At 41.3% G+C, this 17,885-nt stretch overlaps 2 protein-coding genes across 4 annotated transcripts in view; one reads left to right on the top strand and one right to left on the bottom strand.

Annotated features, from left to right (window-relative positions):
* Nucleotides 1-1,716: 1,716 nt before the first annotated feature.
* PODNL1 (podocan like 1) lies at nt 1,717-15,909 on the top strand. The gene is made up of 12 exons (XM_087923195.1): nt 1,717-1,791; nt 2,395-2,499; nt 4,008-4,265; nt 4,425-4,518; nt 5,146-5,210; nt 8,304-8,413; nt 9,286-9,442; nt 10,717-10,832; nt 10,975-11,632; nt 12,990-13,138; nt 13,392-13,592; nt 14,989-15,909. The coding sequence occupies exons 1-11, from the start codon at nt 1,717-1,719 to the stop codon at nt 13,540-13,542; spliced, it is 1,938 nt and encodes a 645-aa protein (XP_087779321.1). The 3' UTR covers nt 13,543-13,592; nt 14,989-15,909.
* CC2D1A (coiled-coil and C2 domain containing 1A) overlaps nt 15,892-17,885 on the bottom strand; it is a 48,689-nt gene continuing 46,695 nt past the window's right edge. For all 3 annotated transcript variants that reach the window (XM_026711289.2, XM_087925865.1, XM_087925866.1), the window contains exon 30: nt 15,892-17,693. In XM_026711289.2, coding sequence (XP_026567074.2) covers nt 17,673-17,693 — 21 coding nt within the window. In that variant the 3' untranslated portion in view covers nt 15,892-17,672. The remainder of the gene's footprint in view (nt 17,694-17,885) is intronic.

Below are 17,885 nucleotides of genomic sequence, written 5' to 3'. Positions count from 1 at the left end.
AACAGAAATTTTGGCTTCAATTGTCATAAATCAAGGACCACCTGTGTGACATTGGAAGATGAGCAAATACACACGCCTGATATTTTTGGTGACATTATTGATTAGATCCTATATTAGCATTGCCAGAGTTGATACGGAAAGGCATTGGCATCTGGCTCTGATTCAGAGTTTGGATCTATGACTATGTCTAGGTTCACAGAATCTGCTAAATTACAAAGAAACCACACGAATGGTTTAGTTGTCTGAATCCAGACATTGTCATTTCTTTAGTAATTTGGTTAATGGAAGGTTTAATGGATGGTTACCATATAATTCCCTGTGGCTTAGCATTGCTAGTAATATTTTTGGCTTCAGAGAGGAAAAGGTAATTGACAAGACAGTAGGCATCTGTTTCCATCCTCAGAAGACTTAACTCCATAGATTGGAATGATACCCAAATGTCTTGCAATCTCAGAAAGGAATAGGTTACGTTCAGAGCAATGAAGGGGATCCTTTTTTTCCTTCCCGTATTGATATTTATGCTCTGAAATATATGACCAAAGTAACATATGTTTGAGCTACAGTATTCCTAAGTGTGTACATTTGGAGAGGAGAGAGGAGAATTGGACATTTTGTGATTAAATTCAATTTTAGCTATTAAGCCTCAAGGCAGATATGATAGTGGTTCTGTTCTTTTCCAGAGCTAAAGAAACAGACATTGGTGCCATCTGGCTGAGTGATTGTTAGGAACACTTCTGCAGGGGACTTTTAAGTGCTTCTGGAGGGCAGGAGCTGTACAAAAATGCATGCAATGTTAATATAACTTCTATCTTATGTGTTATTCATTTCATTACGATCCTGATCTTAGCATTTTGAAAGGAGAAGTTGTGACTATTGAAATTCCAACTTTCAGGTCCCAGCAGGTAATAGCATCTGGCTGACCTTACCTGAGCTTGGGAACGAAGCAGGGTTGGGTGTGGTTGTTCATTGGATGGGAGACGATAAGATCTTTGAAGGGATTGAGCAACTGAATATCAAGAGGCTAGACTGGCGAGTCAGAAAATACAAGCCATTTGCTTGTTACCCCCCCCCCCCAAACCTGCCTTGCTTTCCTGCCTTTTGGCAGTTTGGAGAGCGACGACTCAGCAGCACTTTGTGCCCCGCCCCCAGCGTGTGGTGGGATGTGCTCAGAGGTACTGAGGTACTATGATACATGGGTGGCAATTCAAATCAGAACCAACTTTCTGCCACTGGTTTGAGGGGAGGGCTGCAAGGTCTAGCCCAGGAGGTTCTGAGGTACTATGATACACTGGTGGCAATTCAAAACAGAACAAACTGTCTGACCCAGGAGGTTCTGAGGTACTATGACACACTGGTGGCAATTCAAATCAGAACCAACTTTCTGCCACTGGTTTGAGGGGAGGGCTGCAAGGTCTGACCCAGGAGGTTCTGAGGTACTATGATACACTGGTGGCAATTCAAATCAGAACAAACTGTCTGACCCAGGAGGTTCTGAGGTACTATGATACACTGGTGACAATTCAAATCAGAACAAACTGTCTGACCCAGGAGGTTCTGGGGTACTATGATACACTGATGGCAATTCAAATCAGAACAAACTGTCTGACCCAGGAGGTTCTGAGGTACTATGATACACTGGTGGCAATTCAAATCAGAACCAACTTTCTGCCACTGGTTTGAGGGGAGGGCTGCAAGGTCTGACCCAGGAAGGATGGCATGGAGAAAAGCAAAGGTTTACTGCATTCTGTAGCTATCAGAGGAAGAGTTGAAAGAGATAAGATGCCTTGGAGGGTTTGTGGCCGGAGCAGAAACTTTCCACCGCACCAGAGAAAACAAGGCGCGCAGCAGGCGAAGCGCAGCTGATCAGTTCCCGAAGAGTAGCGGCTGGCTGGCAGTCCCCCAGCCTCCTTTGGCTAAGTGAACATTATGCAATAATCAGCCCCTCCTTCTGGACCTTGATCGCCTGAAAAACAAAGAGAAAGAAACCTACCCGTCTTCTCCCTCCCCCCTGCCCGCCGCCCGCAGAACCACGTCCGTCGGTCTGTCCCAAGCGCCTCAGGGGAAGAAAAAGGGAGGAGGGGGGCGCTCTCGGGACTCCTCCGTAAAGCCGCCTGGAGGCCAAAAAGAGTTTTGGCTTCGGAAAGAGCAGAAAAGGAGGTCGCGCAGGAGGGCTCGTGGGGGTGGAAGAGATAACCGCCCGGCGCAGGTCTAGGTCTCCCATTGGGGGATCCGTGGCATCCTTCGGAGGAGAGGCGGCTCCGGCCAAACAGGGCGATGGTGAGCAAGCGTGAACGTGGCCCGCGTGGGACCCGGGAGCCAGGCGCCCGGCAGCTGCACGACAGAGACGCCTGGAGGGGCGGAGCGGGCTTTGGACGGCACCGACCTGAGCCGTAGCGGAGGCCGGCAGAGGGTGCGCTCCGCCGTACCCCTCCGGGGCTGAATTGGAGGAAGGAGGTCCGGCCGCAGACAGGTCACAAAGGCTTGAATGGGAGGGCGGAGGTGAGACGAGGCTAATTAGGCTCTTTAATTCAGGGGTCTCCAACCTTGGCAAGTTTAAGCCTGGAGGACTTCAACTCCCAGAATTCCCCAGCCAGCAAAGCCAGCCAGAATTCTGGGAGTTGAAGTCCTCCGGGCTTAAACTTGCCAAGGTTGGAGACCCCTGCTTTAATTCACAGGTGTTACCTCCCTTGCGAGACAGCTGCAGAAGGGCGATTGGACCGTTTTAAATGGTCTGAGTTACATTTTATAATTACTCTGGTTCGAAGTTTAAAGTACTTAGTGTAAAGGGTTTCCCGTTTTCCATCGCGCATGCCAACTGATAAAAGTGGGAATCTATATTCGAAATGGTTACATCGGGAAATGTTGTTTCGGATTAAGGAATGCCAGCCTCTGGGTGTGTGTGTGTGTGTGTGTGTGTGTGTGTGTGTGTGTGTGTGTGTGTGTGTGTTTTGATGTAGCAAGAAAACAGGGCATCTCTGCTACCACTATGACATTTCTTTGCAGTCCATGACATTCATGCGCACATCGAACAGCTGTATCAGGCAGAAATTCTGCAGCCATTTGGAACATTTTTAAATATATAATTTATTTAATTTATGTCTATAACACCATATGGAAGAAACTCTACCTATGAAAATTGAAATTGTCATAAAGATGTTAAAAGGCATCAGAAGAACTCCTGCCCCCCCAAAGGAAAGAAACAGAAAGTAGACACTTTTAGGAGCAGCTAGGACCAGGAATGCTAGCTTGGAATACTTTTGCTCAGGAAAGCAGTGTCTAAATGGGTAATGTTGATTGGTTCCTGCTTTCAACAAGATTATATAGTCCCTTCCCCCCAAAAAAAAAAAAACATTGTCCCCTGCACTGTGGCACCTATCACAGACAGAAGTTTCTTGAATATCAACATACTTTCTTCTCTCCCTTTTTCTCATTCACACATTTACCAATGTAAGGCTACATTTACAAATGTAATGCTCTAGAATCTAGATGATCTCCGTTGCACTTTTTTGGCCTTTAATTTTTGCTTGAAATTCAGCCTTGTAAAGTCTGTTGTGTGGGGTTTTGCTCTCCCTTCCCCAAGAATTAGTCAAGGATGCCTTTTTCCATGCCACATTAATGAAAACCTTGTATAAGCCCATTCCCAACACTTTTGACACTGTTCTATGCTGGCATGAACTTTACCTAAACATTTAATGCAAACCTCTGTTCTTCCTACCCTGCATGTGATATTTTTGTCATCCTCTATTTAAAAAAATAATAATTTGCTTAATACCCCCTGGGAGAGACAAACACCCTTGTGCCTGTTGGGTACCCAATTTCATTTAGTAAGGCATTTCAATGTTATGAAAGACCTCTGTCTACATTCCCAAAGGCACAGACTTGGGAACGGGGAGGGGAGGAGTGCTTCCTGGATACCCAATGGAGCAGACAGGAGAAGCATTGAGAGAAAAGCATGTTATGTTATTGTACAGAGCACCATTGATTGGCCCCCTCTTCTGCCCCTGCAGCTGTGCAGTGGTCATCTACTACTACTCCTGGCAAGTATTCCTTATAGCTTTCTGCTGAAAAACTACGAGGAGGATGAGGATGAAGATGATGACCTGTCACTGTCAACATCCCAGCCCCGTGGGGACCCTGCCCAGAATGTGTCTGTTTGCCCAGCTCAATGCACGTGCCCGACAGAGGAGACAGTGGATTGTGGTGGCCTTGACTTGCACATCTTCCCCAGCAATATCTCTATGGAGATCCAGCATCTTTCATTGCAGGTGATGTTACCCTGATACCTATTGGGGAAGATAATGAGCTTTGCTCTGTGGGGTAAAATATTAGTTCTCAGAAACTGCAGGTGCGCAGAGAAAGAAGATACCATGATGGTATGGATGCCTTCCTACCCTTGTTATACAGTGCTGATCTTCCTTCTGTAGAATAATCAATTGCAAGAGCTACCCTACCATGAACTATCCCGTCTGATCAACCTACGAACCCTCAACCTCCATGACAATCTGATCACCTCTGATGGTAAGCCAGCATTCCCAGGCATTTCCTGGGAATCCTTCCGTTTAATGTACACAAGCAGTAGTGAATCAGTTTAAGATCATTGTTCTCTTTAAGGGTAAATGGATTGGTGGGTGGAAGGGCTCTTTGAAATGTAAAGTATCACTTGCTTTTCTTCCATGAATAGAGGGTTAAAAACCAGTTGAACTGGTTAGAAGGCGGCCAGTCTACCCTCAATCGTGGAGGCTCATTGGGTGACTGTGGGCCAGTCACTTCCTCTCAGTCCAATCTCATCTTACAGGATATTTAAATCAAAAATAGGAGGGTGTGCTACATACAATATGCTGCTTTAGCTTATATAAAAGGCAGGATAAAACTCAAGCATATTTTACTGGAGAGGGGGCTGCTCTGTGTGGAAGGGCTGATAAATAGCAGCTTGGTCTCACTCATAGCTGACTAAATCAGCAGGAGACTGCAAACCAGTTTTCTTTACTTTCTGAGCATGGCATGAGCGGATAGGGAGAGGTGAATACCAAGTAGATGAGTGGATACTGAGAGGTCTTGCATGGGGTAAGAAATCTAACTGACACAGCAACTTAGGCAGGACCCCAAATATAGACAGACCTTATTCTAGTTTGTCCCATTTTAAAGGTCTCCCAGATGAAGCCTTTGAGTCACTGCAGTCACTTCAGTACATCTACCTGGCCAATAACAAGGTGAGCATATTTAGATCAATAAGTGCATACGGTGTAGTGATGTGGGTTTTTACTTGCACAAACACAGAAAAACACAAGCATCAGCAAAGAAGATGGGAAATGCTAAATTAAGGAACTGCAAGATGAAAAAGATTTGATCTGAGATTTCTATATAAAAATCAAATGCTTCATGGATAACTAGGATTGTTTAAAAGAAGGAATCATTGATATTTTTTATTATATTTTTTGCCCACTTTCCCTCCAAAGGACTCAGGGTAGACCACTGGACCATGATCACCATGCACAATCACTACTTTTCTTCACCTGGCCAAATCTGACTGGTTTAGTAAGCAGGGTTTTACTTGGTTAGTACTAGAATTGGAGACCACCAAGGAATACCAGGATTGTAGGCTAGAATCTGAGAAGCAAAACAAAAAAAACCAAAAGCAAAACTAGATGAAGGCACTGGCAATCCAATTCCATATTATTGCCAAGAGAACTGCATGGTTATGTCTATGTAGCCACTAGGCATCAATCTCGATTCAAAATTTTTTTTTCCTCTCCCAGAAATATATAACTTCTTCGGCTGATCACCACCATCCCACCCAAAAAAAATTAAAAATGGACATGATTTATGCCAAGATGGAACACCTCGCTTTCTATTTAGGTTTCTAAATTTAAATTGGATTTCTTAGATAGATTTATTTGGATTTTCAAATTGTTGAATCAATTCAGAAAAACAATATCCTTGTAGAAAATCCCATCAAATTATCTTTAATTTTCAGACTATTTGCTCGATCTTTTTTCTAACCCTTTGATAATAGTCTCTGCTCCAAACTCAAATCCCAGGCAGGGGATTGTAGCCATGCTAACTATCCTGAACATGCTTTGGCATGCTCTGTGGTAGAATACTGGCTTTACCTCTCAAATCCAAGGAGAAAATAAAATTAAAAAGGCAAAATTGAAAAAAACCCAACCAAATTTAAAGCAATAACCAAATGCAACAAAGACAGTGGAAAATTAATGTATAAAACCTACAAAATCAGGATTTGACAACCAAAGAATGAGGAAATTTAAATGAAACAGACTAAAACTGCATGAGTGATAAATTATGAATAAGGAAAATAAAAATAAAAACATATAAAAAATTGTGTCATCACTCTACGATTAGGATTTTTTATGCCTTCTTGCAGAAAGTGCAGCAAATAGAAACTTTGCAACTCTGTTAGGGATAACAGGGTTCTGAACTGTGAGTAGAAAAGTAGCTTCACTCTCATTTTTGGTAAGATTTGGTAAGAATAGGCCTGCCTGAAGTCCTACTGTACTTCCCATCTAACACCACTGAGGGTAACTTCATGTTTGAATTTATTTCCTGCAATGCTTCTTTGTTATTTTATTTACAGCCCATATATAAGAAAATATGGAACAGTAATAACACACTAAAAGCTCTCTATAAAAATAGAATAAAAATACAAATGGAAGGAAGCTAGATAAATTTCAGCATTCTTAAAGTACAATAAGAGTTTATTCATTGAAAAAAAAAATATTATCATCAATAAAAAGGCATACGTATCTCCCTCTTATATTGTTTTGCTCTCTCTATTATCCTTCTTAAGTATTAGTTATCTGGTGTCTTTTCTGAAGCCTAACTAGTTTTCTGCATTATTGGAATTTTGGTATTTATTTGTTCAATTGATATAGCCACCCATTTCACAAAATAAGCGATTCTTTCTTCTTTAGGAACTCCTACCATTCTTAAGCTGTTTTCTCAGTAGCTTCTCCATCTCATATTTGTCTGAGTTTGTTAACATTTGCTTTCTTGAAGTCGAAGATATGTATGTGAGTATGCTCGGTTTAAGTTGGTCCTTTTTTTCCTTAGTTCAGTGGAATCTTTCCTACTAGTTAACAGCAAGTCAAGAACAGTTTGTGCTTTCTCCATCTTTTGAAGGAAAAGTTTGTTCAGAACTTGTTTTATCTTCAAAAGTTCCAGTAATTACATTTCCGGACATCTAATCCTCATGGTCCTGATTGATACTATTGTCTTCTGCCCTTGCTTCTCTTTTGTTTTCATATTAAGGTTGCTTCTACTGTGCTGCAAATTTATTTCCAGTTGATTCTAGGCAAGAAGACCTGCTGCATACATTGCAAATCATAGTTGCACACTGTTCAGTTTCTTTTTCTTCTTCTTCTTCTTCGAGTATTTATTAACAGTAGAAATGTTTTTATTTCATTTTCTAACTCTTTTTAGAATCATACTTTAGTTAAGTACTTGACTCTTGATTTAGATTAAAATTTGTTAGTGACTCTCCCTTAAAGTGCCTCGACAGACCCCTGTTAATTTCCATTGTTCACTTGCTCAGTGATCTCTTAGCTCTTTAGAATCTATTTCATACAATTTATCCACTAGTTAAAATCTAGTATACCAAGCAAATAAATTTTCAAAGTTTAACCCATATATTAACATCAATAGTTGATTATTCATGCACAGCTTGAACCTAGACTGGATTATATTTCTCCTTATGGTTGGTTTTGCTGTTATGTTTATGTTGCTTGAAGCAGAGGTTCAGTAAAGAAGCATTCTCTTCACAAAACTGCATTTAACTTTCTGCATCGCACCTAATCAATTTTTCCTCTTAATTACAGGTTTTTCTTTTCTTCCAACTTTTTCATTCCAATCACTCAGCACTACCGGTAGCACATCTATCTTGATATCATATTCAGCACCTCCTGCAATTTGCTATGGGCTTGTTTGGTATCTTTCATCACTGTATCTGTAGTTGGTGCATTATACAACATCAATGTTAATTGAATGTCCACTAATTTTAATAGATGCTACTGTGTCATTTATTGGATTGTAGCTGAACCCTCACTTTACAGTCTTTTTTGAATATTATGGCCACTTCACTTGATTCCATCATATGCTTTCATGTCCTGTATCATGCTCTCCAGTCCATCTATGTTCATATTATTAAAGCACTCATTTTAATATGCTTTATTTCCGTTTTGACCATCTTGTGTTTTTCTTGGTTCATGTTTCCCATTTTCCATGTTCCAATTGTACACATAAAATGAGAAAATCTTTCTTCAGTGCATATCTTCACATTTCTTTTCCAGCTATCTGTAGCACCACAGTTCCTACCCCACACACTACGCATTGTGGACCTTGCTGCCAACTGCCTGACGTGGCTCTATCCACTCACCTTTGGGCATAAGCCTGGTCTCAGGTAAAGTTAAGAAAAAAAAAATCCCCACATTTTATTAGAAGTAAAGCCAGACTACAAGGTGCTGGCCAACTCCTTGTAAAACTACATAACGAGAATGGCACCCTGGGCAGGGGGTGGGAGGATGAGAATGATGCCAATTTTCAGAAAACTCAAGGCACTGGAAATCACACCATCTGCTCAAGCAGCAGCAAAAGGCCTGACCTGAATTACTAAATAGGGAAGGTTGAAATTCTTTATCAGAGAGAGGTACACAGATAAACTCTGTAAGACATGGCAGAAACCGGGACAAATAGGGTAAGGTGTGTGTGTGTAATCCCTGGACTCTTGGCTGGCCAATGTTGCTTGTTGGGAAAGTGGAATACAGCTTATGGCCATAACTGAGTCCCAAATTTCTGTTGCTAAGTGAGACATTTGTTAAGTCAATTTTGCCCCATTTTACGACCTTTCATGCTGCATTTGTTAAGTGAATCACTGCAGTTGCTAAGTTAGTAACACGATTGTAAAATGGCTTCCTTACTGCTTGTCAGAAGGTCACAAAAAGTTGATCACATGACCTGGGACACTGCAATTGTTATATGAACCAGTTGCCAAGCGTCTGAATTTTGATCACATGACCATGGGGTGCTATAATCTTTGTAAGTGTGAAAAGCGGGCATAAGTCGTTTTTTCAGTGCCATTGTAACTTGGAACAGTCACAAAACTACAACAATCTGTTGTAAGTTGAGGACTACTTGTACTCAGAGAAGAATATGCCCTACAAGTGCAATCTTTTACTTCTATCCCATCAAGATACTTTAGTGCCAATATATCTCTAGGATATTACTCTAGGCTAATTTTAATGTGTTCTTTCCATTTTTTTTCTCTCCATTCAGGTCTGTTTATCTGCACAACAATTACTTGAACAACACTGGTCTGTCCTTTGACGCTTTCAATGGCTCAGATGCTGTCAGCACCCTGATCCTTTCCAACAATCGGCTCACCTATGTGCCCCAGAATTTGCCCCGTGGTGTTGTTCGCCTCCATTTGCAGGTCTGTAGCTGTCTCCCATCCTGTCAGGGTAGGAAAAAAAGGTTGGCCGGAACAATATGAACTGGAAAGCTCTAAGAGAGAGTGCTGTTAGCAGAAAGAATGCAATCTTTTGTTTTGTTAAACTCAGTTTTTCAATTGTTTCTCAATTCTCAATTGTATAAGCTCACCCTCCATGGTGAAGCACCTGGAACGGATTGCAAAAGCACCTGAAAAGTGGCATAACACATATGCTCACAGTCTTTTGTATGTTGTGAATTCCCTGTCAGTTCTTCTCTCCTTTGTTAAAAAGAAATGTTAACTGACAATCAGAGCTAATTCTTTTTTAGGAAACACAATGATGGGCTAACGTATGAAACCTACAGAACCATGAAAACTGCTCTTGAATGGTATCCCTTCAGAATGTCAAGTGCACTTTCCTTGTCTGAGGAGACTATGTTTTATTTGTTTATTATCCTGCCTTTATTATTTTTATAAATAACTCAAGGTGGCAAAATATCTAATACAGGTAGCCCTTGACTTACAACAGTTCCTTTAGTTCAAAGTATGACAGCACTGAAAAAAAGGACTTATGACCATTTTTCACACTTATGACCATTGGGACATCCCTACATGATCACATGATCAAAATTCAGGTTCTTGTCAACTGACTCATACTTATGACAGTTGCAGGGTCCTGGGGTTATTATCTTTTGCAACCTTCTTACAAGCAAAGGCAGTGGGGAAGCCTAATTCACTTAACAACTGTGTTACCAACTTAACAGCTTAACAAGTGAGGCAAGAAAGGGCATAAAATGAGGAAAAGTTCGCTTAGCACATCTCACTTAGCAACAGAAATTTGGGGCTCAATTGTGGTTGTAAGTCGAGGATTACCTGTACTCTTTCTACTTGTACTAGATAAACCATATTACTTGACTATTGGAAAATGTCTAAGCATGAAAAGATGCACATTCTCCCATGTTCTCTAAGTCTTAATTATGAGCAAATATATTCAAGAATGCAGGTTTCTGTGCAGCTGGACTCAGTCCTGGAAGGTTAAAATTGGTTTCTCTATTTAATATAAACTGCCTGAAAAGCCAAGGAGATTCCGAGGAAGATGCCAGATTTGTGATTAGTTCCCACAGTACAGCCATGGGTGTTCATTTCCCATTTATTCTGCTTCTGCACGATAGCAATACCACAAGAGCTTTTTGGCCATTCTCATCTATAACCCCGTTCTAAATTGTTGGGGGAACGAGAGTGGGGCATTTCTTTGACCACAAGACTTCCTTTTGCAGAATAATCACATTTCTCGTATCCCTAAAGGGGCCTTGAGCAGCCAGGGGCGCCTCCGGGAGCTTTACCTGCAGAACAATTATCTATCCAGTGAGGGCCTGAGCCATCCCACGTTCAGGTAAGAATGGTAAAAAGTGAAACTGGCTCTGGCAAACAGCAGTATAATTTAAAACTTCCGGATTTTGAAGACAACTTGCTTGAGAAGGGGGCCTTGGAAGGCTCTCCAGGCTGTTCATCAGGCTTATCCTGTATCTCTGTAGCAAGCTGAAGAGCCTCGAATATCTGGACCTTTCCAACAACAACTTGACAGAGGTGCCTGCTGGTCTTCCTGCCAACATAGTAATACTACATTTGGGCCGAAACCACTTGAAGGGACTACCACCAGAGCGTCTCAGCCGCGTGCGAGGCCTGCAGTATCTCCTATTGCAAAGCAATGCTTTAACAACTTCAGGGATGCACCCAGAGGCCTTTGCCCACTTGCGCTCCCTGCATACCCTCCATTTGTACAATAATCAGCTGGATGGAATCCCACCTGGACTTCCGCGACGTGTCCGATCCTTGATGCTGCTGCATAACCAGATTGCTCGCATTGGCTTGAATGACTTTGCGACCACGTATGCTTTGACTGAGCTCAATCTCAGTTACAACCGGCTTTATAGTGCCCACATCCACCGTCTGGCCTTCCGCAAGCTTAGGCTCCTAGAAACTCTGGACATCTCTGGCAATAGGCTCACGCTTCTCCCTGCTGGGTTGCCCACCAGTCTTCAAGTCCTCAACCTTCAGAAGAATCAGCTCAATGCTCTTTCTCCAGAACGGTTAGTTAACCTCACCGTACTTAAAGAGCTGCACCTGGCACACAACCGTCTGAAGATCAGCAGTATTTCTCCAGGGACTTGGCATGAGTTGCATGGGCTCAAGGTGAGGCAAGAAGGAACAGGGAGGGAGCTGCACAATGTATATTCATATGGCTAAAAAAGGTCATTTTAGGACAGCAAAATGGTAGAGTTGTTCAGAATAAACGCCTATGTGCAAGTAAAGCAAATTGGGAATTGACATCCAAAATTAAGTTAAAACAAATGTAGATACATACATGCAAAATTAAATTTTAATTTGCAAGTAACTTCATATCATATTTAGTTCATCTAGTAAAGTTGTTTTATTATGGATTCAGGATAGACAAAAGAAAATGCATGGGGAGCAACAGGTTGAAACTAAGCCCTTGCAAGACCAAGTGGCTCTGGGTTTGGGGTTCGTTGGCTTAATTACCTTTGGTCTTGGATGGGGTGGCACTACCCCAAATAGACCCTGTACGTAATCTAGGGGTTTTCCTGGACTCACGACTCCTGCTTGAAGAGCAGGTGGCGGTCATGGCCAGGAGGGCCTTTGTGCAACTGTGGGTTGTGCACTAGTTACACCCTTTCCTGGACCGACTGTCCCTACTCTAGCCACTTCACATCTTGATTATTGCAATGCGCTCTACATGGGGCTGCCCTTGAAGAACATCCAGAAGCTCCAGTTGGGGCAAAATGCAGCGGCCCACATGGTTTTGTGCAGACCCTGGTGTGCATGTTTCACCTCTCCTGCAGGAGCTGCATTGGTTGCCGATTTGCTTCCAGGTGCAATTCAGTGCTAGTTGTCACCTTTAAAGCCCTTCATGTCTTGGGACCAGGTTATCTGAGGGGAACATCTCTTGCTGGTCACATCTACCGTACCCATTAAGAGCGGGGAGGCAGAGAATGCTGCGTGGGACCCAGAAGAAAGGCCTTCTCTCTGGTGGCTCCTTCTCTCTGGAACATCATTCCCACAGAGATTAGAATGGCCCCCTAATACTCTTCTGGAAGGCACTGAAGACCTGGTTCTGCCAGTGGGCCTGGGGAACCCAGAGCGGGATGGAGCCCATCAAAGAGGTCATGTGATCTGCTGTCGTCGGGGGTGGGGTAGGAGTTGGGGGTGCTTTTTTATTTTTTTCCCACATTGTTCTATTGTATTTATTAACGTATTATATTAATGTATTATAATTTATTTGATTCTTGTTAGTTTTTGTTTTTTATTTTAAATATGGTTTTACATTCTGTAAGCCACCGAAAGTCGCCATGGGCGAATAGGCAGCAATATAAAGTAATTAATTAATTAATTAAAAGCTGCTTTACATAGTGCATTATGAAAGTCTGCAGAAATTGTAGATTACGTAGGTTTATGGAGGATAACTTATCTTTAGTTATTGCCATTGTAAATGACACCCAAACCTAATATTTAGTGGGTTTTTCTTTTCCAGCTCCTGGATCTGAGTTTCAATGAGTTGTCATACATTCCACCAGACCTTCCAGAATCACTGGAATATCTATACTTGCAACACAACAGAATTATTGTCATTATGGCTGAAACTTTCCTCACAACATCCAAGATACGGGTCATCTCTCTGAGGTAAACGAAAAGCCAACTAACTGCCTTTTGTAGAAGAATGAATATCTAACGACTGAATATTACATGCTTACAGCTCATAAATTATAGATCTGTGAGTTCAGTTTATGTGTAGCTCTTCCTCTTTAATACAACTTCTAACAAAACAATGGTATTTTCAATGAAAATAGCCTCCTTTGGAATTCCCTCCAATTATTTTTTTTTAAACGTCAGGCTCCAGTTCTTGTGACATTACTCTACCCTCCTTGTTTTGTAGATCAAATCGCTTATTGGCAGCCAATGTGTCGGAAGAGGCATTTGCAGACCTTAAATTCCTGGAAGTAGTAGACCTGGCAGGCAACCCAGACCCTATCAGCCTCTCTCTTCTGCAAGCTGGACACCAGGCCCAGACTCAAATGGCCACCTAGGAAAGTAGCCTGGAAGAGGTTAGATTTAGAGCTCACAGTGGACCTAACTTGTAAGTTTGCATTCATCCTGCATATTCTTCAGCTCTTGCAGAATCATAAATTTCTGATCAGTGATATAAAAATGATTAAAATTCACCGATAACAGATTCCTTAATAGTTTTCAGCTGTAGAAGAGCTGGATAATGCAAGAGTTTACAGGAAAAAATAGTATAGAGTATCATCTCATGAGTGTATGCTTGAAAATTGACTACAAAGTTGAATGAGATTCATGTGAATGTACAAAGTAGCTTTCATTTTCATTACACAGCAAGCACGAGCAAAAATTGTGCCGTTCCCTGCTATGGTGGTTGCCTTCAAGGAAATGTGTATAGGTAGTCCTTGCTTAACGACTAGCCACTTAGTGACTGTTCAAAGTTACAATGGATCCACAAAGTTACTTACGGTTTGCTTCCAGAGTTCTGACAATTGTACCTCCTCGTGGTAACATGATTGCACTTGGGATGCTTGGCAGCTGGCTTGTATTTATAGCCATTTGCACTATAATTCTTGCTGGGTTTTGGCAGTACTTCCATTGGATAAAATGAATTTAATGACTGCTACATTGGCTTAATGATCCTGGCATTCACTAAATGATTGCTGGAAAAAAAAAGTCATAAGATAACAACCACAATGTATGGTCATAAGCCAAGCACTACCTGCCATATAAAAATATGACAGGGTGAAGAGTGCCCAAGTCAATGTTGAATCCCAGTAGATTGCCTGGACAAATCCCTGCTGTTTTTTTGGCAAGATTTCAAAAGTATTTGCCATTTCCTCCTTCCTAGGGTAGAGAGCTTGCCTGTGCCAAGGTCACCCAGTTGTTTTTGTATACAAGTTGAATTAGAACTGAAGGTTTCCTGTTTTTTAGATTACACCAAGCTGGCTTTCTTGTATGAATAGTATGATGTAAATGCTACCTGCTATTTGATACAACCTAGTTGCAGATAGATTGGTGGTTGACTTAATCATTTGTGTATTGCTTTTTAATAATTTCCAAAAAATGTGTATGAGTTTAAATCCGGTGGTTTATAAACATTTATACAGTGTAATGAAACTGGAGCAAACTACATCCACAGAAGGTTAATTTTTTAATGTCTTCACCCAGTACTAAAATGATAGCAATGATTGTGCCAGATCCTACCAAAATAGGGTAGATAATCCCCTGCTTGGATTGTATCCTTGGATGAGGATCTCATTACCCAAGGCTTGCTTGGCAATTTTTATCACCTTGAGCTTTCCCTTCCTACCCCTAGTCTTTTCCCAATCGACAACACAGTTCAACCTAAATGTGCAGTATTGCTGTCAGTGCTGCTTCCACGTGTGCAGAAGATCCCATGTTACAAATATAAATACAGTCAATCTTTCTGGACACGTCACACCCACTGATTGTATCTCTTTCTTCTGCAGATTACCATCCGGAATTCTCTGCACTACTCTACTTCCTTAGGCCTTTTGATGACTCTAATCTACCTGCCAACTTCTGGAAGGGGTTCTGTTGTATAGTGTTTACTCTTGCGGTTTCAGTCAGTCAAATACAACAAAGCCAGTGCAAACAAGCTGCTTTTCTTGGGAGCAAAACTGGAATGCTAAGTGCCAATGGATCTACATTTGGCTTGGCTAAGCTTTCCAGGAACTAAAGCGACAGTGATACCCAGAAGAAGCTAGTGCATCCTCCTGCACTCATTTGCAATATTGGCAAGGACATTCAGTGGAGCACTTCCCCCACAGTTCCTTCTGCATCACTTCTCATATGTATTGCCAATCTAATAGCCCAGCTGCTGCAGTGAGCTACAAAGTTGTAAATGCCAAGGTTTTCTTCTCCATGTGTGAAATGCTATTTAATTGTTTTGCAAAGGAGAAGATGACAGAAATGACAGCTAGGCTGTTCACTATCACATAGAATTTACTAGCCAGTGTTTTGATCTCCCACATTTATGACTGTTTGAGTAGAGAGAAGATTGGACTAGAAGACCTTCAAGGTCCCTTCCAACCCTATTATTCTGTTCTAACTAAGGGTCCATCATTACAGGACTAAAGTCATAATAAGGCTTGTATTTTTCTATGGAAAATATAACTTTAATTGCAATCAAAGACACCATGCCTGTATCAAGGATGAAGCCATAGAAACTGAATTATTTTAATATTAAATGACTTCATAAGCTAAACTTGTATTAGCTTAACATATTAAACTGTTTTTATACAGAGATAGATGAGGAAAAAAAAGAAATTAAAGTGATAACATAGATGGAAGACTCCATAAGAATGGCATATTATTGTTGAGCAGACACATAAACAGAATCCAGATTAAAATGAGGTTTGGAGAATTTATTACTGGTACATTAAAGATTTTTTGTTTTGAACAATCTCTCTCCGCTCCCGCCCTTAAAAATGTTTTATATTTATGTTATCCTATACATAAAATATAGCCATAACACAGATTTGCAGCCTTTCCTTTTAACATCAATTCTGAAAACCTGTGGCTGAGCAATAGTTTCAGAGACAGGCACTTTTATAAAAATGAGATTGTGAAAATGGGTCCGGAAAGAAACGGGTATATGGTACATTTGTCTTCCTTTTATCATCTTTACAATAAACTAAAATTTGGTTTAAAAAGGTATGTAGGCGGAGGCAGGGAAGACCACCTGGATACAACCCACAGTTCATCACCTCATTTCATCCTGAGCAGCAGCACAGCAGCAACAATCCTGAGTTAATTTCTTAAACTCAAATCTTACAGCAAAAAGAACTAGGAAAGATCACATTTCCATCTGTCAAAATGAATTATACAAAAAAAGCACCCCAACAGGTTCCAGCAGCCTCTCTCCTGTCTTTGTGTGGGGAAGAGGAACTAAGTGACACAGCCTCTCTCTAGAATGTATCAGGAAGTTGGGGTTGTTAGACACCATCTTCCACTCCACAGAAATAATACAATTGCATATAAGAAGAAAATCTAACCTGCATCCATGAATGAATTTCATAAACCGTTTGTACACCAGAACTGAGAAAGACTGCTCTCCTACTTTCTATACATTAAAGAAGGGAACCATCTCATTTAGCAGTCTCATAGATGCTTCATCTCTTGATCCCTCCAAGACAAGGTAGAAACAACGAGAAAGTATGTTACAGTCCAGACCCCTCAAAAAGTATGAGTCTTGTGGCTACATACTTCTCCACATTAGAGATTGTTTAAGGAGCAGACTAGTTAGCTCTTGGTAGAAAAGGCTACCATGTATGCAGGACCCTCTCAACTGGCATACAAGGCAGATTTAGAAGGCATGCAAGGCTGCACACACAAGGAATCGCAACCAGATCTCTTTGACCACTGAAAAGTGATGGCATGGACCAAAAGTCTATTATTATTAGCTGTCCGTATACACCAATAAGGGCCAAAAAAATCCAAAAAAACAGTGTGCAAAGTGCCAGGTGCAAAACAGAGCAGTAGCTATAAGAGAACCTTGGAAATGAATGCAAACTATATGGCTTCTGAAAGAACCTCGTTAAACACACTGAAAGTGCCAAATTCCAAACTGGACCAACTCAGTTAATTTGGGATGGTTTGGAATCTTTCCATCACTGCAATTGCTATCTATATTAACACACCTAAAACTATTAACTACCCTGGTCAGTGGAGAAAGATACCATGTGAACAGGACTTCTATCTCAACTGGTACACAAGGTAGATTTAAAAATTGGAATCCCGCAGGCATGGGCATACAAGACTTCACACACAAGGGTCTCCTTGACTACTGAGAAGGGGTTAGATTAGATCAGGCTAAAAAAAAACAGCTCAAGTGGCATGTGCAAAATGCTTAGTGCAAAAGAAGGAAGGAGTGATGGATGTAGCTATAAGGCACCTGTCACATAGATTGTCTCTCTTCAGGTCGTTGGGGTTATAATGGTGAATCGATTACGGTGAAGCCTAGGAAGAGTTTTCTGCAAAGTCAATTAATCAAGATTCAGCTTGTGGCATTACTGATCCATCAGCATTCAGCCTATGCATTTTGGTCTTTCCACTACCCTTCACCTGTAACAGTGAAAAGACCATGCTTGAAAGCATTGTTGTTTGGATAGATAATTTAAGTGCTTTAGCTTCATTTCTGAAACTTCTGCAGCTGAAAGACAAAAACATGAACATCAATGTTTCCAAGAAAAGACAAAAGTAAACCATCTCTGGTATTCATAAGAACCAGTTTGGTCCAGTAGTTAAAGACACTGGCTCGAAACCAGAAGACTGTAAGTTCTAGTCCTGTCTTATCATGCAAGGGTGACTGTGACCTAGTCATTCTCTCTCAGCCCAACCTACC

This window comes from Pseudonaja textilis, chromosome 2 (assembly GCF_049901715.1).
Source record: "Pseudonaja textilis isolate UNSWEBS1 chromosome 2, rPseTex1.2, whole genome shotgun sequence".
Taxonomy (NCBI): domain Eukaryota; kingdom Metazoa; phylum Chordata; class Lepidosauria; order Squamata; family Elapidae; genus Pseudonaja; species Pseudonaja textilis.
The sequence above is the reverse complement of the archived record's forward strand: the minus strand, read 5'-3'. Positions and strand labels throughout refer to the sequence as shown.

Bases quoted from the DNA above. Each gene is read 5' to 3' on its own strand.
- PODNL1 (XM_087923195.1), top strand. From the start codon at position 1,717: ATGGAGAAAAGCAAAGGTTTACTGCATTCTGTAGCTATCAGAGGAAGA. The intron at 2,500-4,007 runs GTGAGACGAGGC...CTGCCCCTGCAG, and splicing joins GCTTGAATGGGAGGGCGGAG to CTGTGCAGTGGTCATCTACT. The intron at 10,833-10,974 runs GTAAGAATGGTA...GTATCTCTGTAG, and splicing joins CTGAGCCATCCCACGTTCAG to CAAGCTGAAGAGCCTCGAAT.